The sequence below is a fragment of the Oncorhynchus mykiss genome, chromosome 2, assembly GCF_013265735.2.
Source record: "Oncorhynchus mykiss isolate Arlee chromosome 2, USDA_OmykA_1.1, whole genome shotgun sequence".
Classification (NCBI taxonomy): Eukaryota; Metazoa; Chordata; class Actinopteri; order Salmoniformes; family Salmonidae; genus Oncorhynchus; species Oncorhynchus mykiss.
In genome coordinates, this window is record NC_048566.1 from 28,137,894 (window position 1) to 28,165,083 (window position 27,190).

At 44.9% G+C, this 27,190-nt stretch overlaps 2 protein-coding genes across 6 annotated transcripts in view; both read right to left on the reverse strand.

Annotated features, from left to right (window-relative positions):
* Nucleotides 1-12,082, reverse strand: part of LOC110485663 (regulating synaptic membrane exocytosis protein 2) — a 216,587-nt gene extending 204,505 nt beyond the window's left edge. For 3 of the 5 annotated variants that reach the window (XM_036944163.1, XM_036944190.1, XM_036944154.1), the window contains exons 1-2: nt 11,823-12,081; nt 11,005-11,183 (exon numbers count right to left, since the gene is read on the reverse strand). In XM_036944163.1, coding sequence (XP_036800058.1) covers nt 11,005-11,168 — 164 coding nt within the window. In that variant the 5' untranslated portion in view covers nt 11,169-11,183; nt 11,823-12,081. Of the gene's footprint in view, nt 1-11,004; nt 11,184-11,822 lie in introns of all 5 variants that reach the window. The other 2 variants (XM_036944152.1, XM_036944174.1) reach the window with 2 other exon arrangements.
* A 2,513-nt stretch (nt 12,083-14,595) lies between these two features.
* LOC110485705 (DDB1- and CUL4-associated factor 13) lies at nt 14,596-26,962 on the reverse strand. Its single transcript, XM_021556843.2, has 11 exons — nt 26,762-26,962; nt 26,441-26,640; nt 26,145-26,252; nt 25,570-25,659; nt 25,115-25,270; nt 24,226-24,303; nt 23,393-23,475; nt 22,918-23,082; nt 22,633-22,768; nt 16,392-16,555; nt 14,596-15,557 (listed from the first exon to the last, which is right to left on the reverse strand). The coding sequence occupies exons 1-11, from the start codon at nt 26,829-26,831 to the stop codon at nt 15,470-15,472; spliced, it is 1,338 nt and encodes a 445-aa protein (XP_021412518.1). The 5' UTR covers nt 26,832-26,962; the 3' UTR covers nt 14,596-15,469.
* Between the last annotated feature and the right edge of the window lie 228 nt (nt 26,963-27,190).

Below are 27,190 nucleotides of genomic sequence, written 5' to 3' on the forward strand. Positions count from 1 at the left end.
CTTTCTCTCTCCCTCTTTCGCAACCTTTCCATCTCTCTCGCCATCTCTCTTTCTCTCTAGTCTCTCTCTCTGGTCTCTCTCTCTCTCCCTCTCTCTCCCTCTCTGTCTCCCTCTCTGTCCCCCTCTGAACTTTCTCTCTCTCTCCCTCTGTCTGTCTCCCTCTCTGTCTCCCTCTCTGAACTCTCTCTCTCCCTCTGGCTGTCTCCCTCTGTCTGTCTCCCTCTCTGTCTCCCTCTCTGACTCCCTCTCTGTCTCTCTCTCTGTCTCCCTCTCTGTCTCCCTCTCTGTCTCTCTCTCTGTCTCCCTCTCTGTCTCCCTCTCTGTCTCCCTCTCTGTCTCTCTGTCTCCCTCTCTGTCTCCCTCTCTGACTCCCTCTCTGTCTCTCTCTCTGTCTCCCTCTCTGTCTCCCTCTCTGTCTCTCTCTCTGTCTCCCTCTCTGTCTCCCTCTCTGTCTCCCTCTCTGTCTCTCTGTCTCCCTCTCTGTCTCCCTCTCTGTCTCTCTCTCTCTGGTTTCCCCAGACCCTCCTCAGTAGTGCTGACTGCCTGCTTTCCGGCCGCCCAGGCTGCCTTTTCCCAGCATGCTCTCTGTCAGAGGCTTATATAACAGTGTTACGCCAGGAGCTGTGTGCTCTGCCTAGGCAGCACACTACATCCCTACACTACAATACTTTATACTGCTAAAACTGTCCCTACTAGAAATACTCTCCGTTACAGTACACTGTAAACACTGTGCTCTGCCTGGGCAGCACACTACATCCCTACACTACAATACTTTATACTGCCAAAACTGTCCCTACTAGAAATACTCTCCGTTACAGTACACTGTAAACACTGTGCTCTGCCTGGGCAGCACACTACATCCCTACACTACAATACTTTATACTGCCAAAACTGTCCCTACTAGAAATACTCTCCGTTACAGTGCACTGTAAACACTGTGCTCTGCAAATGTGATTAAAGCGTCTCGGTGAGATACGTACATTTCCATCATACGTTTTCATACTTAATCAACAAGGGAAACTCAATTGACAATCCCGAAGAGAGGGGGGATAAGTTGAAACTTAATGGGATAGAATGGACAGCATGTGAATATGTGCATATGGGCAGTGGTGACTAACGCTGATCTATGTGTTTAATAAAGAACAAAGCTTTGGGAGACAATGGGCTCCTCCCGTCCCAGAGATGACGAGAGTGGTTTCTCTGTGAATGGGCTGATGTCCTGTTCCTGTCATATCAGCAGCAGAACAGGCTCCAGATACCATCTCACACGTCAGTACAGAGCTGCTCTCTCTCTCCCTCAGCCAGTTACTGACATTCAGCCAGCTAGCTCACAGAACGCAGGCTGTTTCACCTCTCAAACAACAGAAACCACTACCCAACCACAACACAATCATAGGTCTCTACTGTACACAACCAATACAAACCCACTATTCAACCAATGGTTTCAGCTGATACCATCTCCCACGTCAATGCTTTACTCCCCTGCTACTGACACTAAGAAAGCTAGCAGGTAGCCTAGTGGTTAAGAGTGTTGGACTGGTAACTGAAAGGTTGCTGGTTTGAATCCCCGGGATGACTAGGTGAAAAATCTTTAGATGTGCTCTTGAACAAGGCACTTAACCCTGATTACTCCTGTAAATCGCTCTGGATTAGAGCATCTGTTAAAAGACTCAAATGTAGCTAGTTCACAGAACAACACAGACTATAACACTTCTCAGTACACCTTATATGTGTGACCTATAACTGAACTGCATTATCCCAATAAGGGCTGTATCAGATCAGACCTAAAGAGACATGTACCGTGAATGTAACCTCAAAGTTCGCGTTCAGTGTGTTAGGAAAGGTTTCAAATTCAACAGATACTCTGAAGCAAAGTGGCATTAAATGGATGGAGAGAGATGGTGAGTGCCAAAGAGAACGACAGTTCAGACTGAGACAGAATCAAACGTGGTGGGAGAGATAAGTGGAAATATTAACTGGTTATGACAAGCCACATTGCCATGTTTGGTGTAACTCTAACCAGACTCCAGCCTATCACAATCCTAGCCTCACAAAAACACATTGTTCCATTAATTAACATTCTGTATTCATTTGGCGTGCATTCTGCTTTACAGAGTCAAGCATCCCCCCAAACCCTCCTCTCCGCTCTCTCTATCTATTTCAACCCCCCCTTTCTCTCTCTCTCTCTCCCCTGGGGGTGGAGGTTGCTCTTCGCATGGTAAAGAGAGAGAGCGTGTCTACATTGTCCAGTTGGATGCTTTGGAGCAACGCAAATGCCTCTTCACCTCACAAGACAACCATATAGGTCTCTGCTGTACACAACCACTACACAATCATATAGGTCTCTGCTGTACACAACCACTACACAACCATATAGGTCTCTACTGTACACAACCACTACACAACCATATAGGTCTCTGCTGTACACAACCACTACACAACCATATAGGTCTCTGCTGTACACAACCACTACACAACCATATAGGTCTCTGCTGTACACAACCACTACACAACCATATAGGTCTCTGCTGTACACAACCACAACACAACCACTACACAACCATATAGGTCTCTGCTGTACACAACCACTACACAACCACTACACAACCATATAGGTCTCTGCTGTACACAACCACAACACAACCATATAGGTCTCTACTGTACACAACCACTACACAACCATATAGGTCTCTGCTGTACACAACCACTACACAACCATATAGGTCTCTGCTGTACACAACCACTACACAACCACTACACAACCATATAGGTCTCTGCTGTACACAACCACTACACAACCATATAGGTCTCTGTTGTACACAACCACTACACAACCATATAGGTCTCTGCTGTACACAACCACTACACAACCATATAGGTCTCTGTTGTACACAACCACTACACAACCATCTAGGCCTCTGCTGTACACAACCACTACACAACCATATAGGTCTCTGCTGTACACAACCACTACACAACCATATAGGTCTCTGCTGTACACAACCACTACACAACCATATAGGTCTCTGCTGTACACAACCACTACACAACCATATAGGTCTCTGCTGTACACATTCACAACACAACCATATACAGTGGGGCAAAAAAGTATTTAGTCAAAGTAACAACTCTGGGCAGACAGGGTACATGTCCCTCTGGAGTAAAATACAGTACATACAGGGGGTGGGGACCGGGGCATCCTCTATTGCCCTGCTCTTTAGATGAGATGGAGCAGGGGGGTGGGGACCGGGGCATCCTCTATTGCCCTGCTCTTTAGATGAGATGGAGCAGGGGGGTGGGGACCGGGGCATCCTCTATTGCCCTGCTCTTTAGACGAGATGGAGCAGGGGGGTGGGGACCGGGGCATCCTCTATTGCCCTGCTCTTTAGATGAGATGGAGCAGGGGGGTGGGGACCGGGGCATCCTCTATTGCCCTGCTCTTTAGATGAGATGGAGCAGGGGGGTGGGGACCGGGGCATCCTCTATTGCCCTGCTCTTTAGACGAGATGGAGCAGGGGGGTGGGGACCGGGGCATCCTCTATTGCCCTGCTCTTTAGATGAGATGGAGCAGGGGGGTGGGGACCGGGGCATCCTCTATTGCCCTGCTCTTTAGATGAGATGGAGCAGGGGGGTGGGGACCGGGGCATCCTCTATTGCCCTGCTCTTTAGATGAGATGGAGCAGGGGGGTGGGGACCGGGGCATCCTCTATTGCCCTGCTCTTTAGACGAGATGGAGCAGGGGGTGGGGACCGGGGCATCCTCTATTGCCCTGCTCTTTAGATGAGATGGAGCAGGGGGGTTGGGACCGGGGCATCCTCTATTGCCCTGCTCTTTAGATGAGATGGAGCAGGGGGTGGGGACCGGGGCATCCTCTATTGCCCTGCTCTTTAGATGAGATGGAACAGGGGGTGGGGACCGGGGCATCCTCTATTGCCCTGCTCTTTAGATGAGATGGAGCAGGGGGGTTGGGACCGGGGCATCCTCTATTGCCCTGCTCTTTAGATGAGATGGAGCAGGGGGTGGGGACCGGGGCATCCTCTATTGCCCTGCTCTTTAGATGAGATGGAACAGGGGGTGGGGACCGGGGCATCCTCTATTGCCCTGCTCTTTAGACGGGGGTGCAGGGGGTGGGGACCGGGGCATCCTCTATTGCCCTGCTCTTTAGATGAGATGGAGCAGGGGGTGGGGACCGGGGTATCCTCTATTGCCCTCCTCTTTAGACGAAATGGAACAGGGGGTGCAGGACCCGGACAGGGCCACGGTAGCAGACGTTTTAGACCCAGAATAGCACTATCTCGGTGGGAGTCCCTCACACGAGGCAGCTGCTGTAATTAGGGCTGTCAGTGGAGGCCCCTGGTGAGCACTGGGACACGGATAATGAGTCAGCCTACAAGACAAGGACCGCAGGAGGGGAGAGTGGCTGCAGAGACAGGGTCTCCTCCGCCGTGGGGCACCATGGGGCACCAGGTCACTCTCTGGAAGAAGTGGACCCCCAGGTCTCCTCTGGGCCTTCTGGGGTTACCCCAACCAGGGCTGCTGATCCTGGGCTGCGGATCTGTGGATCCTCCCTGTGGCCCTGGGTCTCTGCATCCCAGGGTGTTTGGGTGAGGAGGGGTCCCGAATCTGTCATTACTGTAACAGTCAGAGGTTCAGTGAAGCATGAGGAGCTGACCGGATGCTGCAGCAGGCATACAGCTAGCTGGCTACAGTCTGTTTGAAGTGCCAGTGGACCTGGAGTGATGGATGCTTGGTTAATTGGAGTAGTGTGCACTGCCTTTAATCATTCCATATTGCATCACGTCACCTAGTATTGGTGCTGTTCATTAACTAAACTCACAGTACATGTATGGATGTTTCTCTGAACAAATCAGAGCTCTAGAACACCTTATGGCTGCTATAGAGACTACATCGGATTGGAAACAAAAAGTGGAATAAGTTGAGCTACTGTATATTGTAAGGATAGGAGGCTAGTATGGGGAATCGACAAATCGATATCAGAGGGACATAAAATTGACCAAGCACTAGAACCCTCAAACTCAAATCTGGACCTTGATGCCAGTTCTACTCCTTTTTTGAATTGTTCCCCTCTAATATGATTTAGACCTGGGACAACAGGTGGGCGCAATTAATGATCAGGTAGAACAGAAACCCAGCAGGCTCTGGACCTCGTGGGGTCAGAGGTTAATAACCCTGCACTAGAACTTGAATATTTGATTGGCTATTTAGTGTAACTGGTACATTATCTAATAATATCAAGATTATGTAAGTGGCTGTTTCTCTAAATACCACATCTCACTCACCCTTCAAACAATAACAAACAATATTGTGTTAATTGTTATGGAGGAAAAATGACAGAGGGTTCAGACACATGGGCTCTGGGAGGTCAATGGGTTCTCCTCCATTCATGTCACTATGTATTGACATGTAATCCAAAAGCATAGTCATTCTTAGAGAGGACATTCTGAATTGTCTACCATTGTCTTGGTAGCAGGGACAGGGACTTGGCAAGCCCTACACACCTGGAGGCTTGTCGCTCTCCCTGTCTCTCCCTGTCTCTCTCCCTGTCTCTCTCTCTGTCTCCCTGTCTCTCACTGTCTCTCACTCTGTCTCTCCCTGTCCCTCTCTCTGTCTCTCCCTGTCCCTCACTCTCTCTCTCCCTGTCTCTATCCCTGTCTCTCACTCTCTCTCTCCCTGTCTCTCTCTCCATCTCTCCCTGTCTCTCACTCTCTCTCTCCGTCTCTCCCTGTCTCTCACTCTCTCTCCCTGTCTCTCTCCCTGTCTCTCCCTGTCTCTCTCTCTCTCTGTCTCTCCCTGTCTCTCACTCTCTCTCTCCCTGTCACACTCTCTCTGTCTCTCCTTGTCTCTCACTCTCTCTCTTTCTGTCTCGCCCTGTCTCTCACTCTGTCTCTCCCTGTCTTTCTCCCTGTCTCTCCCTGTCTCTCTCTGTCTCTCCCTGTATCTCTCTCGCTATGTCTCTCTCGTCTCTCTCCCTGTCTCTCTCACTGTCTCTCTCACTGTATCTCCCTGTCTCTCCCTGTATCTCTCTCTTTCTGTCTCTCTTTTTACATCTCTCTCCCTGTCTCGCTCTCTCTCTGTCTCTCCCAGTCTCTCTCTGTCTCTCTCGGTCTCTCCCTGCCTCTCTCTGTCTCTCCCTGTCTCACCCTGTCTCTCCCTCTGTCTCCCTCTGTCTCTCTTTCTGTCTCTCTCTCCCTGTCTCTCGCTGTCTCTCTCTCTCGCTCTCTGTCTCCTTGCCTCTCCCTGCCTCTCCCTGTCTCTCCCTGCCTCTCTCTGTCTCTCCCGGTCTCCCTCGGTCTCCCTCTGTCTCTCTCCCTGTCTCTCTCTCTCCCTGTGTCTCATCTCTCTCTCCCTGTCTCTCTTCCTGTCTCTCTCAGTCTCTCCCTGTCTCTCTGTCTCTCCCTCCCTGTCTCTCTCTCTCTGTCTCTCCCTGACTCTCTCTGTCTCTCTCTGTCTCTCCCTCTCTATCTGTCTATCTCTCTCGCTGTCCCTCCCTGTCTCTCCCTGCCCCTCTCTCTCTCCCTGTCTCTCTGTATATCTCTCTCTCTCCATGTATCTCTCTGTCTCTCTCTGTCTCTCCCTGCCTCTCTCTCTGTCTCTCCCTGCCTCTCTCTCTCCCTGTGTCTCATCTCTATCTCCCTGTCTCTCTCTCTCCCTGTGTCTCATCTCTCTCTCCCTGTCTCTCTTCCTGTCTCTCTCGGTCTCTCTCGGTCTCTCCCTGTCTCTCTCTCTCTGTCTCTCCCTCTCTCTCTCCCTGTATCTCTCTCTGTCTCTCTCTCTGTCTCTCCCTGACTCTCTCTGTCTCTCTCTGTCTCTCCCTCTCTATCTGTCTCTCTCTCGCTGTCCCTCCCTGTCTCTCCCTGCCCCTCTCTTTCTCTCCCTGTCTCTCTGTCTCCCTCTCTGTCTCTCTCTCCATGTATCTCTCTCTCTCTCTCCCTCTCTCTGCCTGTCTCCCTTTGTCTCGGTCTCTCTCTGTCTCTCCCTGCCTCTCTCTCTCCCTGTGTCTCATCTCTCTCTCCCTGTCTCTCTTCCTGTCTCTCTCCGTCTCTCTCCGTCTCTCCCTGTATCTCTCTCTCTCCCTGTCTCTCCCTGTCTCTCTCTCCATCTCTCCCCCTGTCTCTCACTCTGTCTCTCACTCTCTCTCCCTGTCTCTCTCTCTCTCTCTCTCTCCCTGTCTCTCCATCTGTCTCTCCCTGTCTCTCTCCCTCTCTCTCTCTGTCTCTCTCTGTTTCTCTCTCTCTGTCTCTTCCTGTCTCTCTCTCTGGTTCTCCCTGTCTCTCTCTGTATATCTCTCTCCATGTATCTCTCTGCCTCTCTCTCTGTCTCTCCCTGTCTCTCTCTCTGGTTCTCCCTGTCTCTCTCTCTGTATCTCTCGCTCCATGTCTCTCTCTGCCTCTCTCTCTGTCTCTCCCTGTCTCTCTCTCTGTCTCTCCCTGTCTCTCTCCCTCTCTCTCTCTGGCTTCCGGGTTGGATGCGCGCTGTGTTAAGAAGCAGTGCGGCTTGGTTGGGTTGTGTATTGGAGGACACATGACTTTCAACCGTCGTCTCTCCCGAGCCCGTACGGGAGTTGTAGCGATGAGACAAGATAGTAGCTACTAAAAACAATTGGATACCACGAAATTGGGGAGAAAAAGGGGTAAAAAAAATATATTTATAAAATAAAATAAAAAATAGCACCCTATTCCCTATATAGTGCACTAGTTCTGGCCAGAGCCTTATTCTATTCCCTACATAATGCACTATTTATGTCCATAGCAAAGCTTAGGAGGTTCCGGTCTCATGTTAGGTGATACAGCATAAAAACACACCATGTCAAATAGCCCTTGAAAACTACATTGTTTTTAACAGTAGACATTATTATCAAACTGAGCTGTTGTAGACTGATACAGTGTTCACTCTGCTGACATCACTTGTTGACAAACAGCACAGACCATAATACTAACATGAGTAACTGCTGTGAGGGTGACATATACCCTGTGTGCATCCCAGTTGGCACCCTTCCCTATATAGTGCACTACTTTTGATCAGATAGGTGTAGGTAGGTGTTTGATCAAATAGGGTGATATTTGGGGCATAACACTCCTTTGTTCACCTCTGCTAATGAGAGAAGACTGGTTAACTGAGGCATTTAGAGGGAAAGAGGGTGAGGAGGGAAAAATGGATGGAGGGGAGGAAGGGGAGGGAGAGGTGGAGAGGAGGGAGGGAGGGGGAGGCCACATAGGGAACATGACAGGGTGATCATACATCTGCATTTAGTCCCTTAGCTACACACTTATCCAGAGGGTCTTACTTAAAATAAGTGTGCTCACCTATTGTAGGTAAAACAACCACATATCATTTGAAGTAAAACCACTCTCTGCAAAATTAAGACTATGGAATGATACATGTTTCTGCATTAGCTACATCCCAGCCCACCATCTCTACCCGTCGCATGACCCGCTGGTTGATGCTTATTTATAAAACCACCTCAGGTCTCATTCCCCACTATCTGAGATACCTACTGCAGCCTTCATCCTCCACATACAACACCCGTTCTGCCAGTCATATTCTGTTAAAGGTCCCCAAAGCAGACACATCCGTGGGTCTCTCCTCTTTTCAGCTGCACAAAACACTCAAACTGGACAGTTTTATCTCAATCTCTTCATTCAAAGACTCACTTACTGACAGTTTTGGCTGCTTCGCATGATGTATTGTTGTCTCTACCTTTCTTGCCCTTTTGTGCTATTGTCTGTGCCCAATAATGTATGTATCATGTTTTGTGCTGCTACCATGCTGTTGTCATTTTGCTACCATGCTGTGTTTTCATGTGTTGCTGCCATGCTATGTTGTTGTCTTAGGTCTCTCTTTATGTAGTGTTGTGTTGTCTCTCTTGTCGTGATGTGTGTTTTGTCCTATATTTGTATTTTATTTTTAATCCCAGCCCCTGTCCCTGCGGGAGGCCTTTTGTCTTCTGGTAAGTCGTCATTGTGAATAAGAATTTGTTCTTAACTGACTTGCCTAGTTAAATAAACTTTAATTTAAAAAAAATTAAAAACACCCCAGTCTGTGTGTGTGTCTGAAAATAATGAACTTTAGAAACAGTGACTGAGTGACCATGTAGCCTGTAAGGTAGACTAGCATCCCTGCTGCACACACTCGGTTAGTTATGCTACGCTAGGCTGTGACATCACTGGCAGCCTGCATGGCTGTGAGTGACTAAAGCTGACAATCGCTTTACCTCCGAGAGAGAGACACAGAGAGAGAGAGACGGCAGGGAGGGAGAGAGGGAGAGAGAGAGAGAGACAGAGAGAGAGAGAGAAAAAAAAGAGAGAGAGAGGGAGCGAGAGAGTGAGAGAGAGAGAGACGGCAGGGAGGGAGAGAGAGAGAGAGAGAGAGACAGAGAGAGAGAAAGAAAGAGAGAGAGAGAGAGAGAGGGAAAAAAATACAAAAGCACTCAGCGATGGGGAAAAACAGCCAGGGATGATTCACACGCAGGCAGCAGCACAAACTGAGGTGGCCTGCCGTTATCTTGGAGTCTGTGAGTCATATTTACCACAGTATTGCTCCACTATTCGACTTCCTCCCCAGTCCCCATCAGGACAAGCCCAACTGTTAATATTTACCTGATGACGGAAATCATCAGCTTTGAATGCCCCTGAAATGCCTGACACATGACGTCATAGTCTCTGAAGGTACTTCAGACAAGGTGTGCATCCCAAATGGTACTCTATTCCCTATAGAGTGCACTAACTACTTTTGACCGGGGCTCATAGGGTAAAGTAATGCATTATAAAGGAAACAGTGTGCCATTTGGGACTAAGAAAAGGCCTGACATTGGAAAAACCTGCCTGTTGACCCTTGAACCACTGTGCAGATTCACAAGGAAACTCCTCAGAACCAGCCTGTGATACAATATCTCCTCATATCTATTCAAATTCCAGAGACTTAAGGTGAGGAAAGTAGATGAAAAAAATACAGTAGTCTTAATATAATCCACAAAACCACAGTAAAATAGAGGACCGTTTGAGACTTTTCCACAAAAAATAAAGAAAGTTATAGTCTATGTAAACAGAAACGGTTAAAGTTTCATAAAGATAATACAGTATCTGCAGGAAGTGACAACATAGAGATAACTGTGTTCAATATTTAGTATTACACTAAAAGCGTTGTCAAAAGCATGTCAATAATTTGGCACACAAAGCTTAGCCTATGAATAGCAATGAATGGTCTATCTACACGCGTGAGCGTCAGCGGCATCGAACTGTGCTGCTGCTCTATGCCTAGAACTGGACAGCGCCGTGGTGCTGAAATGCTCAGCGACATCTGATTCTGCACACACAGGAGAGGGAATGTTTCCGTTTCCATAGCACTGATGCAGTATAGTCTGACAGATAGGCTAACGTTGAAAATCATTATACAGGATATATCTCATTATTTCTTCAAACCCCAGTGTTTAATCGTTGTTGTGTAATATGTACGCGATTGAAAGGGAAGTGGTATGATTTGACGCGAAGATGGCGCCCTTTGCTAACCCAACCCAAAGCCAACAGAGTGAGAAGGCCGCTTAATAGCCTAGGATTCAAATGCGTTGCTAACTGTTGAAAGACATAGGCTACTGAAGCATATTCAGTCGACTCAAAGATCCTTCTCCCTGCTCATATTATCCGAACATTCATTTGGAGAACAGACTAAATGCATAGCCAATATGCTGCTTTATTGTAAACGCTATTTCTAGAGGCAATGATGTTAATAAATATCACATATTCTCTCCACTCAGAACGATTAGCCCATTAGAACAGTCAATATGTGCAGGACGTAGGCTACGTAACCTTGCTATGCGATCAGCTCCAGCTCGCGACAACCAGTTACAACAGGGTTACCCCAACCCAGCACTCACTGCACGAGCACAGCTGACGTGACAGTTAGCGCGCGATGTAACCACAATGACTCTCTCTCTTTCTCCACTCTCTCTCTCACACGTTTGAATGATAGCGAATCATAATGGCTTACTTTAGCATTGACTGTTCCTTCTCATCTTCCTTTTTCTGTCGGTCCATGACGCCCAGGATGATCTTCCTCTCATCCTCGGTGAGGTGGCTGAGGTCCGGCAGGTCGGGTAGGGCTCCAGCCGGCGGGGGGGCGCCTGGGCCCCGGGGCCCGAGTGGAGCTGACATCGCTACACACAATTGCTAAAAAGTAATAATAACATACATATATTTTTTAAATATACCAACATTGAGTGATATAACGGATAGACTTAATTGTAATAGAACATTTCCAAATTGCAAAATCAGATTGCTACTCTAATATTAGGCTGCAATATTCCACTTATGTGGTTCTTGTATTCATAGTCATAACCATTAGCATGGGCTACCCTAATGCAAGATATATCGGTTGGATTGTTCACACATATTCTGACGCATTCCATTATATTTGGGCTTTAAGAATAAGACACAATGTGTCAAAATGCTACTTTTTACAAGGGATGCAGACATGAATTCTATATAGCCTCAATTTCCACCCAATACATGAACGTTATCTGATTGGGATTCAGAGGTTCTGGTATAGCAGGCTTCTACAGCTCATAATAAATACAGAGAAATTAATAGGTGAGGATCACAATACACATATCCAACAGAATCATCGCCTAATTCTCACACAAACTCCCCAATTCCAGTAACCTATGAGATAGACACTGGAGATGCTGGACAGAGGCCCTTTGGTTTTGTAACCAACATATACGGTCTTCTGGAAACAAGCATTCCAAACACATTTAACCTTCTCCATTCACGGATGGATTGTAGAGAAACATAGAATAGAGCTCTTGCCTTTTATTTTGCAATCATGTTAAATCCTGTCTAACCCATCGCGGTCATCCTTTAGAATGGGTTTGCTCGCATGTTGAAATAAAGACGTCGCCTCTTCTCTTGTTTGTTTGTTTGTTTTTCTTTCTAGTCCTAGCCCCACACTCTCTCTTTCTCGCTTTCCTCCAGGTTTATAATTCTTGGAGATTTCTTAAATGCTCAAAAATGGATGCAATGAAAAAATCCCGATAGGAAGAGTAGGCGGAGCGATGGAGACGCGTAGAACAAAGCTGAGCGCGAGTGGCTTCATGAAAAAGGAAGGGGAGAGGGGCGCTTGTCGACGTATTTTCATTGACATCAGGCATTTGTAAAACACGGACTGTAAATCCTTTACAGCTGGACCAGATTATAAAAAACATTTGCCTGTTATTAAAGAGCATTTTATGAAGAAAAGTGATGTGAAATGTACAGCGAAAGTTAAAAGCTTCATCAGCACACGATAAAACTGGCACACTAGAAATATGCGTTTCAACACCATGTTGCTGTCCAGTTTGTTATGTGGTGCAGTAGCATATTGTGGAATTTATCTTCCGATAGGATTGCCTCTCCAACTGGAGGTATGAATAAAATTGTGCATTCTTATTCCTGATTTGGTAACACTTTAGACTACTTTTAACCATCCAGGTATAATAATACAAAATAAAAACATTTGTCCTAGAAAAAAGCTAGCACCAACACAATCCATGTCTATCATTGATTTATCAGCTGCTTCTTGTGACACTGCTTCTTAATTTTTTAGTCCCATCATGTCAAACACCTCTCTTATCCCCTCTCACCCCAATCCAAGGCCCATCCCCCTCATCCCAATGCCCTCATACCAAGGCCCAGCCCTAACCCCTCATCAGAAGGCCCAGCCCTAACCCCTCATACCAAGGCCCAGCCATAACCCCTCATCAGAAGGCCCAGCCATAACCCCTCATACCAAGGCCCAGCCCTAACCCCTCATATCAAGGCCCAGCCCTAACCCCTCATACCAAGGCCCAGCCATAACCCCTCATCAGAAGGCCCAGCCATAACCCCTCATCAGAATGCCCAGTCCTAACCCCTCATACCAAGGCCCAGCCATAACCCCTCATCAGAAGGCCCAGCCATAACCCCTCATACCAAGGCCCAGCCCTAACCCCTCATATCAAGGCCCAGCCCTAACCCCTCATACCAAGGCCCAGCCATAACCCCTCATCAGAAGGCCCAGCCATAACCCCTCATACCAAGGCCCAGCCATAACCCCTCATCAGAATGCCCAGTCCTAACCCCTCATACCAAGGCCCAGCCATAACCACTCATCAGAAGGCCCATCCCTAACCCTTCATACCAAGGCCCAGCCGTAACCACTCATCAGAAGGCCCAGTCCTAACCCCTCATACCAAGGCCCAGCCATAACCACTCATCAGAAGGGCCCAGCCCTAACCCTTCATACCAAGGCCCAGCCGTAACCACTCATCAGAAGGGCCCAGCCCTAACCCCTTATCCCAAGGCCCAGCCATAGCCCCTCATCAGAAGGCCCAGTCCTAACCCCTCATACCAAGGCCCAGCCGTAACCACTCATCAGAAGGGCCCAGCCCTAACCCCTTATCCCAAGGCCCAGCCATAACCCCTCATCCTAAGGCCCAGCCCTAACCCCTCATCCCAAGGCCCAGCCCTAACCCCTCATCCCAAGGCCCAGCCCTAACCCCTTATCCCAAGGCCCAGCCCTAACCCCTTATCCCAAGGCCCAGCCCTAACCCCTCATCCCAAGGCCCAGCCCTAACCCCTCATCCCAAGGCTCAGCCCTAACCCCTCATCCCAAGGCCCAGCCCTAACATCCCCCCTTCCCAAACCGTGCTCATGATTTATTTCATAATCCTATCTAAATCCTGCCGTGATAAAGTGGATTGAACACTATACCTCATTAAGACTAAGTCCATTAGCATCGATACTTTGAGCCCAACACAAGCTCATCTACTTTGAGTCAGAATGCCAAGAAATCATTAAACACCAAAACACTGATAAAAGTGTGTTGAACTTGTAGCTACTGCTTTACTTAATCCTCTTTATATCATCTCGGGTGGCACATAAGGCTGCAACAATCTTCTGCCATCAGTCTCCATCTTTGGCCACAGCTTGTGCTATCCCATGAGACCCATCACTTCAAGCTCAGCCACTACTCTCCGTCGCTAGGTAGTTTTTGGCCTGCCTCGCTTGCTCTTTTCCAGCTGTTGTCCACCTGAAGGCAACTTTGTGGCTCCTTTCTGGTGGCATACTTAGCACGTGTCACAGCCAACAAAACCTGCATCTATAGTAGCCCCTATACAAGATCATCCACCTTGAGTCACAATGTTAAGAAATCACTGGTACAAAATGAATCCAAAAACATTGGTAAAAGTCAGTCTAATTGTGTGTTTGTCGGCCCTGGAACATGGGTATATCAATTACAACACATACCTCCTTGGTTACTAGAACTCAGGCACATTAAAATGACAATTCAGAAACAATCACCCTTGTTACCATCACTTGTGCCATCCCCATATATCAGTAGACTGTTTTTAGGATTTTACTGCTACTGTATCCATTGTTATACCACCTATATTACTCATATGCCAAACAACACACAAATTATGCTAATCTGAGCCCTTGGATATTAATTGTATACTTTGTTTTTTTAAATGTAAGAAACAAGCTTTGAAAAGTATTGTTGCATCGATTTGAGAATCAGTGTATTTTGCCTACCAAAAAACAGTATTCATATCAGACCCAAAAATATCATACCGCATCTTTATTAGCAGTGTTACTGAATCAGTACACACACAATAGCTGAAGGTATGTGGTGGTGTAGGGAGGCCAAAAATGTTCAAGATGGTTCCTAAAATACTCAAATAAATGTTCTGGTGATATTTGACGGATGTCGTTCTTCTTGGTTTCTAGTGTATTCTCATTTCAATACAATAACATCCCAAAATAATGTTCCAACAACAGCATTCATGAAGTCATCATCTGGGGGTACGAAGTTTTACCATGACAGTTGGGACACTTATGTCAGCAAACTTCACAATATTGGCCCATAGTTGTCGTTTGTAATAAGCCTTGGAGAGGTGGAATGAGTTCTTTCAGAGTCTTCGATAGGATTGTGTTCAGGAGGGTGCAGCCTTTTGACAGTTGCCAATTAGAATGTCATGAATATAACTGAAGGGACACAATGTTGTGTGCAGGGTTGCAAAATTCTGGTATCTTTCCCAAATAGCCAGGTTTGTCAGAAATCCCGTTTGGAATATTCCTGGAACACAAGAGGCTGCTGAGGGGAGGACGGCTCATAATAATAGCTGGAACGGAGCAAATGGAATGACATCAAACAACATGGAAACCATGTATTTGATCCCATTCTGCTCCTGTTATTACCGCGAGCCCATCCTCCCCAATTAAGATGCCACCAACCTCCTGTGTCCTGGAATCATGAGGGAACAAGCAGGAAATCCAGGTATCTGGAATTTCTGGAAAACCAGAGAATTTTGGGAAACGTACCGACATTTTGCAACATTAGTTGTGTGTTTCTGAACGTGGCCCAGGTGTGTGTAGAGAGAGAGAGAGTAGTCCTTCAGTCCTCCAATGCCACACGGTCACTGGCGTCGATGTTCCTTCTATTTCACCACGGTGACCACATGTTTCTCTTTCTCCGTCACCACGGGCATGGAGCCAGGCTTGCTGTGCTTGCGTACGTTCCTCTCCCTGGGACACACAATGAGGCAACAATGAATAACTCAAACATCAGGAACCAATTCATGAGAATATTCACACACAGAGAGAGAGAAACGTTAGCAGAGTACACAAAGGAGTTAGTACCAAGCAGGTGGCCTGATGTCATAAAAATGTAGAATACACTAATACTGACGTCATCTGAAAGATACACAATGAGCATGTAGGCTACACTGCCTTCAGTCACACCTCCTAGGTACACATGGATGACATATTACTACGTGTGTTACTACGTTTCAGGACCAAAAATCAACACGGATTAATATTTAATGAATCATCAACTGGTCATGATGGCATCACTTCCCCTTAGAGACTTTAGTGTAAATGAGCAAAAAGCCCATGATGACCAAGCCATGAGGGACCATCCTGTCCTATCAGTCCTGTTACCCATTAGGGTAAGTGTGCCTTGGTAGGGCAGTCAGACCTATTCTGGCAGCCAGCTACGGCCTTAACCACTAGATGGACACTATGAGGACCTTCTGCCATAGTTGGACAGAGGCCAGGGTAGTTCTAAGCCTACTGTGTTAAGAGATTGACAGTTTCCTTTGTGGTGAGGCCAAAGACCAGGTCAACCACCCGAAAACCTCCCCCCATCAACACAGAGATAAATAAGATCCAAAACCACACTAACCTTACAAAGAACAACACTATAGAAGCCAATTCTACTGATATACATACTGTAATATATAGACTTCTGTGGTTTGACTGTTACAAACAAGAGTATTGAGGATATGTGCAGGTAGAGTTGAGAGCAGAAAGCCGCTGTAGGGCAGACAGTTGTGGTATGGGTAAAGAAGGAGCCCATACTTTCTGCGGCGAGCCTCCTTCATGACACGCAGCTCCTTGCTCTGGCTGTAGATGGACTTGGGCAGGTGGCGGTGGCGCGAGATGCGGCGGATCTGAGGGTGGTGCTGAAACTTCTCCTTCAGCTTCTGGCTGTAGTTCACAGCTGCCTTCTCCCTAGGAGCCAGCTAGACCACCGGGGGGGGGGGGGGGGGTAGATGACAGATAGAGAAAGAGAAATAGCAGGTAAGAAGAAGAGAGAAAAATAAAGAAAGGGAGAGGGAAATAAAAAGAGAACCAAGAGATTTCAATCTACTACTGAGGTCTACTTGGGTGCCTCATTTATCAGTATACACTAATTACCAGTCCATAATGACAGCATTTTAATGTAAAAACCTGAAATCTATAATATACGATATTAGTTATAAGATGGTAAAATATTCACTATTATCTACCGTATAGGGCTGTCCCCGAAAAATAAAAATATTGGATCGCTGAAGGTCTGTTCTTTCGATCAATCGTTTGACCAGTCAACATTTTTGAACGTGTATTTCTCCATATAGACACACCCTATGCGTCTCAATAAAATCAACTATATATGCATTGAACTTGTCTGATGCTTTAAGCTCACTGTTTGATGAAATAAGACACAAATGACTCAAGAGGGAGTCAGAGATGACGATAACCAGAAGAAAATAAAAAACCTGCCCCGACCATCCTCCTTCCGCTCCTCCTGGATTTAGCCGATTCTGCAGTTAAGCTCCTGAAGTTGCCAGTAATAGGCTATATAAGAAGTCGGCAAACTTCCTCATGTGGAATGGAAATTTATCTTACCATTACTACCGATCTGATCTGCGAGCCAGTTATGGTTTTCATACACACATTTTTGTGGAACAGTTTAATTTAATTTATAATAACGTCTTTGTATCTCAAAATCATTTGTCATTTAGTTCATAAAAATGTAATAGAAATATAAATAAATTATAAACCTAAAAAGTTACTTCTATTTCCAACTATGTAGAAATAGCCAATAAGAACTAAATCAGGTAGGCCTATTTTATGACGTTTCTCCAGATAAGAGCATGACATTTTTTCCTTTCACGCCGAGTGGTTATCGAAAGGCAGGGAGCTCAAAAGATTTTTCAAATACATTGAGGAATTATTGTCGCTCTCAGTGGCTGTAAAAACAGACTTAGCTTGCTTGCTGTTTGAGGTAAAGAAAATATTACATAGAGAAGCTCCACAGCACATTAGCGGTGGTGCGTTAAGCCAATCAGAAGTACTATCAGATCCCCAAATAGGCACATTTATTTATATGCCTACATTTGCGAGGAGGCCAGGTAGCCTACAGGCCGACTTCAATGAGTAATCAAGTGCGCGTCCTTACTCAATATTGACAGGAGCGCTCCAAACAAGACAGTGACTAAATTGACCAAACTCGTGAATGGAATGAAATAAACCAAAACTTGTTTCTCACAAGTGTAGCATAGGTTGTGAGCACCGCAAACAACGTGTCCACTCCGACAACGATAAAACCCTGGAATAATTATACAACATCAACTATTCAGAGGAGACTGCGTGAATCAGGCCTTCATGGTCAAATTGCTGCAAAGAAACCACTACTAAAGGACACCAATAATAAGAAGAGACTTGCTTGGGCCAAGAAACACAAGCAATGGACATTAGACCGGTGGAAATCTGTCCTTTGCTCTGATGAGTCCAAATGAGATTTTTGGTTCCAACCGCCTCGTCTTTGTGAGATGCAGAATAGGTGAACGGGTGATCTCTGCATGTGTGGTTCCCACTGTGAAGCATGGAAGAGGAGGTGTGATGGTGCTTTGCTAGTGACACTGTCAGTGATTTATTTAGAATTCAAGGCACACTTAACCAGCATGGCTACCACAGCATTCCGCTGTCAAGGCAAATGGTGGCTACTTTGAAGAATCTGAAATATAAAATATATTTTGATTTGTTTAACACCTAAGCCTACTACTCATTGGGTATTGAAAGAGTGTATAGGCCATAGAGAACTCTGCAGAGTCAGTGTTGCTCTGCTCCTTTTTCACTCTAAATGTTCAGGTTTTCATAAATAACATTTAAAAGGCTGTTGGCCTGGCCTAAGCAAAGCATTGTACCTCATCAGCAGCTATTAGCTAATCTCCAACAAATTGAATTGATTATAATTAGAATAAAAGCCCTGGAAGAGTGGCCACTTAGAGCCCCTCTGAAACCACGGCCAGATAGATTGTATTTACTACTGCTTGACTAAAAACAAAGTACCAGTCAAAAGTTTGGACACCTACTCATTCAAGGGTTTTTCCTTTATTTTTTACTATTTTCTACGTTGTAGAATAATAGTGAAGACGTCAAAACTATGAAATAACACACATGGAATCATGTATTAAGTAGCTGTGTATCATAGAGATAATGAGCTCCAAAAGTATTGGGACAGTGACTAATGTGCTGTTTTGGCTCTGTACTCCAGCACAGGTTTTGAAATGATACAATGACTGAGGTTAACGTGCAGACTGTCAGCTTAATTTGAGAGTATTTTTATCCATTTCGGGTGAACCGTTTAGTAATTACAGCACCCATTTTAGGGGATTTGGAGAAATTCACTTATATGTGTATTAAAGTAGTCAAAGTTTAGTATTTGGTCCCATATTCCTAGCACGCAATGATTACATTAAACTTGTGACTCTACAAAACTTGTTGGATGCTTTTGCTGTGTGTTTTGGTCACGGTAGCTGTGTGTTTTGGTCACGGTAGCTTTGTGTTTTGGTCACGGTAGCTGTGTGTTTTGGTCATGGTAACATCCACATTAAAGTAGAAGTATTTAGAAACATTTTATTCTTATTTACAATAAAAGTGACTCCAATATGACATACCTTATTTACCATTCATTTCTATTGGGCACAAAATAAATCTGAAACACAGCCAAAACTAACAGCAAAAGCATCCAACAAGTTTGTCAAGTCACAAGCTTGATGTAGTCATTGTGTGCCATGAATATGGGACCAGATACTAAATGTTTCACTACTTTAATACACATAAGTCAATTTGTACCAATACCTTCGGTTCCCGTAAAATGGGGAGACGATGTACAAAAAGTGCTATCATTTCTAAACGGTTCACCCGATATGGATTGAAAAGCGCTTGTGTACAAAGCCAAAACAAAAAATGTGTCACTGCCCAATACTTTTGGAGCTCACTGTATGTATAGGATATATAGGTCATACTTCTCATGACTGTCATGAGAATGTGTGATTCGGACGGTAATTTTGGTGTGATTTCAGATGGTGAATTTACAATATGGCAAAGGCAATGATATGGTCATTGTTGCTCCAAATAACATGAAAAATAGGATCACGGGACAAAAACTAAAACGACCTTTCACCTTCCACCTGTATAGTTCACACAATGAGGTCAAATGTCAGCTCATAGAAAGGCATCAAAAGTCAAAAACCAGAGAGAGAGAGAGAGAGAGAGAGAGAGAGACACTGCTATTGCAACAAACAGGCTGAAGACTTCCACTCTTCCTGAGATCTGACAGACAGCCTTGATTCAGCATTTCTTTTTAATTAAAGACCCTTCCAGTCCAACTTGATTGTTAATGCTTCATTATTTCCAGAGTGGCCGCTCTCTTTAAGTGATTGGGCCTATTCAAACTGCTGATAGCAGCTGGGCTCGTCTGATCTGTTTAAGTGCAAAGCTACAGAATAAATATCCTCTTATACACTTACAGTAAAACAAGTGCCAAAAGTTGCCCAATTCTCCCGTGTTAAGCTGCATTAAGGGAATAAGGAAGAGCGAAGCAGAAGGGGGATGGATATTGGAGATGGCACTGAAAAACGTCCATTCATCTCCCTTGCAATTCATCCTTGTAGGCTAAATGCTGGTTTTGGCATCAGATGAGAAAGGAGCTAGTCTAGACTATGGTGTAAGAATCTGTTTAAGGTACGCTAAACAGAACCTTGTATTTCAGGGAATGTCTAAATAATGTCTTGAACATACAGAGAGTTAGAGGTTGAAGAAAACATAACAGATATAATGCCCAAGTGGGCAGAATGTAATTCCAATGTTTTGGGATGGGCGATGCTAACGTTAGCCTGCTGTAACACCTCTAAGCAATTCAAGTCTATCAAAGTTGCAGTCCCTATTTTCCATACATACATTTTAGTGAACTATCCCTTTAAATCCACTCTATAATGCCACATTGCCCACACTGACTGACTGGTCAGAAATTGTCTATTGGTAATCAAGAGTTCCAAATAGCTCCAGTCTGTCACTAACCCTGCTCTGCTGTCCCTATTGGTCCATTGTATTTATTGAAAGTGATTCTGTTCCAAGTCAGTCAGCATCCATCAGAGCCCTTGGCAGTGCCACTGTTGTTGCTGCTGGCAGCCTTGCCTCCCTCTCTCTCACCATGCCGAGCGTACCATGGTGGGCATCTGGCCATGGCAGGTTGAGGAATCCAGCAAACTCACAAAACAGAAGGTCAAAAGCACAGCTCCAACAAATGCATCAGAATATTAGCAAATACAGTTGAAGTCGGAAGTTTACATACACCTTCGCCAAATACATTTAAACTCAGTTTTTCACAAGCCCTTACATTTAATCATAGTAAAAATTCCCTGTCTTAGATCAGTTAGGATCACCACTTTATTTTAAGAATGTGAAATGTCAGAATAATAGCAGAGAGAATTATTTATTTTATCACATTCCCAGTGGGTTCAGACCATTACATACACTCAATTAGTATTTGGTAGCATTGTCTTTAAAATTGTTTAACTTGGGTCAAACGTTCCGGGTAGCCTTCCACAAGCTTCCCACAATAAGTTGGGTGAATGTTGGCCCATTCCTCCAGACAGAGCTGGTGTACCTGAGTCAGGTTTGTAGACCTCCTTGCTCGCACATGCTTTTTCAGTTCTGCCCACAAATTGTCTATAGGATTGAGGTCAGGGCTTTGTGATGGCCACTCCAATACCTTGACTGTTGTCCTTAAGCCATTTTGCCACATCTTTGGAAGTATGCATTGTCCATTTGGAAGACCCATTTGTGACCAAGCTTTAACTTCCTGACTGATGTCTTGAGATGTTGCTTCAATATATCCCCATAATTTTCCTACCTCATGATGCCATCTATTTTGTGAAGTGCACCAGTCCCTCCTGCAGCAAAGCACACCCACAACATGATGCTGCCACACTTGTGCTTCACGGTTGGGATGGTGTTCTTCGGCTTGCAAGCTCCCCCCTTTTTCCTCCAAACATAACAATGATCATTATTACCAAACAGTTCTATTTTTGTTTCATCAGACCAGAGGACATTTCTCCAAAAAGTACAATCTTTGTCCCCATGTGCACTTGCAAACCGTAGTCTGGCTTTTTGATGGCAGGTTTTGGAGCAGTGGCTTCTTCCGTGCTGAGCGGCCTTTCAGGTTATGTCGATATAGGACTCGTTTTAATGTGGATATAGATACTTTTGTACCTGTGTCCTCCAGCATCTTCACAAGGTCCTTTTCTGTTGTTCTGGGATTGATTTGCACTTTTCGCACCAAAGTATGTTCATCTCTAGGAGACAGAACGCGTATCCTTCCTGAGCGGTATGGTGGCTGCATGGTCCCATGGTGTTTATACTTGCGTACTATTGTTTGTACGGATGAACGTGGTACCTTCAGGCATTTGGACATTTCTTACAAGGATGAACCAGACTTGTGGGGGTCTACAGTCTTTTTTCTGGGGTCCTGGCTGATTTCTTTTGATTTTCCCATGGTGTCAAGCAAGGAGGCACTGAGTTTGAAGGTAGACCTTGAAATACATCCACAGGTACACCTCCAATTGACTCAAATTATGTCAATTAGCCTATCAGAAGCTTCTAAAGCCATGACATCATCTTCTGTAATTTTACAAGCTCTTTAAAAAGGCACAGTCAACTTAGTGTATGTACATTTCTGACCTACTGGAATTGTGATACAGTGAATTAATCTGTCTGTAAACAATTGCTGGAAAAATTACTTGTGTCATGTATAAAGTAGATGTCCTAACCGACTTGCCAAAACTATAGTTTGTTAACAAGACATTTGTGGAGCGGTTGAAAACGAGTTTTAATGACTCCAACCTAAGGCATACTGGTTAATGTTAAGCATTCAACATTGTTCTGGGATCCAGCTTTCTGTCATGACATTACTTTTGATACACGACACCTGCAGGTTACAGGACGTGCGTACACTACTTCTAAAGGAGAGGAAGAGGACTGTCTGTCTCACCAATCCCAACTTCTCAGAAGCGTTGGCCTTCCACAGTCGGATGTTCATCTCATCTGAAGCACTCAGGATGTACTTGTTGTCTGACGACCACTTTATGGAGATGACGTGCTGCATGCGCTTGGTGTGGTACACCTCCCTGTGAAGTCACACACACAACCACACACACTGAACACAATGTTGCTGTCGCACGGTGTCATCTCTAAACAGGTCGACACCCGTAGAAAAATAAATACATCAACGCTGATAACAAACTGCTGGAGTGTCTGAACCCCTGGCACCACTAACCTGCTGTGGCCACTGTCTTTGGGGAAGATGCGGATGGTCTTGTCAAAGCTGGCCGAGACAAACTCCTTACCAGTTGGAGAGTAGTCTACATCCAGCACGGCTGAGACATGGTCCATGTGGACGGTGAAAGGCTTGTCCAGGTACCTCATATCATATGTATACAGACTGAAGGGGAGGAAACGCATGTGGTTGGCTAATAAATACAAAGATGAGATGTTAACACACCACCATGCTTCTCTCATGCAAGGTGTAAGGTCAGTAAGTAAAAACACGAGATCTCCATGGACATGTTGTTATTGTAAAAGAAGTGTAAATGTACATTAGAAATAATTATTATATCACTCCCCAAGTAATTGCACGAACAAAAACATTATTAGCATTGGAAAAACACAAACTTCTCTCCAGGAATGAATGAGGCCTATGTGATGTGGTGAACATGTTGTAAACTCCACACATGTTGAATTGCATCACTCACTTGTAATCTTCATTAGAGCAGGTAAAGTTATAGGCTTCCATGGGATTCCAGCACAAAGTGTTGCTCCTCATATTCATGATTACCTATATAGGAAATCACACATTCATGCTTCAATACACTAACCATTAGACACATTCCAGTAATGAGAGGACAGTATGGAATGGGAAATGAGTTTAGTAAAGGGCAAAGTCATGGGCAGTAGGGCTGGACGATATGGGCAAAAAAATAGAATTGACATTTTTATACCAAATATTGAGATTGTGATTTTACATCAAATCAAATTAGCTAGGAAGCGATTAGCCTTGCTAACAAATTCTAGGCACACTTTCAGCTAACTAGTGTTTTGCAGAAAGCAAGTTACACAAACGAATAGAAAAATAAAGAAAACGTGAATTTATATTAAGAAGCAAAGTGGAAAGCTGTGTCGTTCTTGTTAGAAAAAAAATCTGTTGACTGCGTGCTGTTTGGTCAATGCATGCAGTGAATCTGGAGCACGAGGAACTGCCTGCTTGAGTGACAGGGGCCGGGGCTTTGTGTGTGAGATTGGGAAGCGGCCAAAAGAGGAGAGAAGGAGAACTCTTCAACTAAAGTAATATAACAAAACATTTTAAAAAACGGACATTACAGACGAATGGCTAAGTGGCATTTCAAAATATCTCAGCCTCTTGCGATATGGATATTGCGCATGTCAATATTTCAATTTAGATTAAAATTTGATTAATTGTGCAGTTCTAATGGGCAGCATCCCAAATGGCACCCTATGAGCCCTCGACAAATGGTAGTGCACTAAATGGGGTGTAATTTGGGATGCACCCAAGGACATAGAAATGTACCTTTTTAAGAGGTGTAGCTTCCCTCATGTCATACAGCACAATACTTCTGTCAGAGGCACAACTTGCTAGAAGTTCAGTCTGAGGAGAAAAGCTGGAAGGTCAAGAATTATTATTATTTTTTAAATCAACTAACATTCAATTCTGTGTTTTATATAACCTTTGACCTACATAGTCCTGAGATATGGTGCATGGAGGCTATAGCCAAAGATATCTATAACTAACACAAGATAGTTCATCTGTGTCGTTTACAGTTTGAGCAGACAAAGCATAGTGGGCAAAACAAGCAAGGAGGTAGGCAAAGCCAAGCACGAGCTAGCAAGATCATATTGGCGCGTTGTAGCTAGTATTTGCATATTTCCATTAGGGAACGCTTCCTCTGTGAAGTGCGTGTGTGCACAAACTCAATTTGACCTTGCACTCCTTCTAAACAACACATTTCGTTTTTCAGTTTGGCAAAGTGTCAAGTCTATAAATATTAGTGCACTGTGTTCGTAACAGATTCTAGTTTTGGGAACAGAAAAATGTGTTTCAACAATGACAAAATTTGCTAAATGTTGGCCCAGTTTCACCTAGTTCCATCCTCTCCCACCACCCGCGACTGGAGTTCCTCTCACTACTATAGATTTGATGGTTATAAAACATTCTAAAAGGATACTTCAGCTTTATAGCCCCTGTGACGTGTCTGGGTTATGCCTTATGTCTGTGCTATAGCAATGTCAGGGTTCATATTCACCAAGAGTCTCAGAGCAGAAGGGCTAATCTAGGACCAGCTTTGCCTTTTAGATTATAATTTACAAAATGATATGGACATGGAGGACCTGATCCATGATCAGGAATCATACGCTGAGACACTTTATGCTACAATCCGCACAGAGAGAGGGTTGATTACCTCTACAGGGTTGAAGCGGACGCAGCTGAAACTGTCCACGCCCCAGGAGAAGGAGCGGATGGGGCTGCTGCGCTGCTCATCCCAGATGTCCACCTGCTGGCCACACGTCACAAACACACCCTCCTTCTGGTGGTGGTCGATGCTGGTGAACACAGACTGGAAGGAGCAAACATTGGTCTCAGTAACATTTTTAAAGTGAATCCTCAATCATCATCATCACTGATGACAGGGAATACATTACAACAACCATCATCATCACCCTGACAGTAGAGAATATCTCCAAACCAATCATTCTTATCATCATCATGGGCTTAAAGGCACAATGATGGGTCCACTCGATGGTATGCACATTTTACAGTGTTGCTTAATGAGATCAGACAGGTTAGGTCAGAGACACACTCAGAGATATTAATTGGGCATAATAATGACAGAGACAGACACCTCCTCCTTCATACCTTCCCAAGAATAGTATTGAGAGGTTCCTCTTCCTCTCCGTAGCCAGGAGTCTCCATCTTCCACTGTTTGATAGTCTTGTCATCACCAACCTGTTATTCAGAAATACAAGCATGTTTGATTTATGATGAAGATGTGTCATAAGACTGCAATTCAGCAGAGGGCAACCATTCTGTGCGATAAAATCAGGGGTGTATTAATTGTGTGTGTTATAAGACATTTTGCAATGGAAACAGTTTACTCCAAATGGAAAACATTTTGCAACAAAAACAAGAGTTTATATTAGAGCAATTCAGATAGGCCCCTCCCAGTTTCATTCCATACCTCCATTTAGCACCTAGAGTAAACGGTAAACAGTTTCCATTGCAACAGACCAAATGTTTTGTCTCGTTTTTTTTTTTTTTTAACCTTTATTTAACTAGGCAAGTCAGTTAAGAACAAATTCTTAGTATTCACTAGACAGAAAATGAAAGCAAACGGGCCAGAATGGGGAGGTACTATGTGAACTTGTTCATTGCACAACATTTAGAGTGTGCCCTAATGAATACAACCCTGGATAGTGGAACAGATACTGTACCGTAAAGAAGGAGGTGCCACAGAAGCGGACGACCATCCCCCTGACAAAGCCTTCATGGGCCTGGAGTGTACGAACACACTCACGTTTGGTTAGATTCCACACCTTCAGCTGAGAAGCAAATCAGTTAGTCTTACAATATAAACAGGTAATTTAGATGGATCATCTCAATGCACAGGTTTGTCATCATATCTGTTTGACCATTCCACAGTTAGACATGTAGCCTATAATTATTGGATTTGTAATCAACTCATATTTAACCAGGCCATTGCTAACTCAACATACAGTTAGTTAACTACCTCTCCATCGCAGGAGCCGGACAGCATTGTGGAGAGGCTCTTGGGGTGCTTGGCCATGCAGTTCACCCCATCCCTGTGTCCGTCCAGAGAAGCCAGGAACGGCTTGGCGAACACGCGCTCCAACTTGGTGGCATTCAGTGCACGGGTGTATTCTCTTGGCACCTCGAACGGATGGAGGGACGGGTCGTAATTTCGTGGTACTGTAGGTTACATATGCTGTTAGAATAAATTGTTTTGCCAGTGCTGATTGGGCTAGCTATAGCTCTCTACACTGTGTGAAGTTAGCTCATGTGCACTAGCTGGCTAACTATCTGCACTTACCACGCTGGATATCCAACTTCGTCTCACGGACATAGTCGTCCGGATTCCTGGAGAGGACTTTAACTTTCATTGCGTGAATGTGTATAAAGCTCTATACTTCTTCCCACCAAAATGTAACACAGTAAAATGATTCGTACGGCATGTGTTTACGTGTGTGACCTCACCTACCGGATGTTGAGGGCAATATCCGCTCTTATTTGCCGGAAGTGTGTTTGTAGCTTGCGCTTACAGCGACCACAGATAGAACATTGAGTTACAACATTTTTTTTGGCGACACCTTGTGGACTGATTGTTTCTGTACTCTGGGCTTCAGAGATCTCAATAGATTATATTTATTGTGGGACATTAAAACTTATTTTTTTATGTTTATTGCATTACAGTAAAATACGCAGAAGGAGAACATTGCATTCATTTACGTTTGATATATTT

Coding starts and splice junctions, on each gene's coding strand:
- LOC110485705 (XM_021556843.2), bottom strand. CDS start 26,831: ATGAAAGTTAAAGTCCTCTCCAGGAATCCGGACGACTATGTCCGTGAG. Junction 23,083..23,392: donor TGCTCTAATGAAGATTACAA/GTGAGTGATGCA, acceptor CCTCCCCTTCAG/TCTGTATACATATGATATGA. Junction 15,558..16,391: donor AAGGAGGCTCGCCGCAGAAA/GTATGGGCTCCT, acceptor TGTGTGTCCCAG/GGAGAGGAACGTACGCAAGC.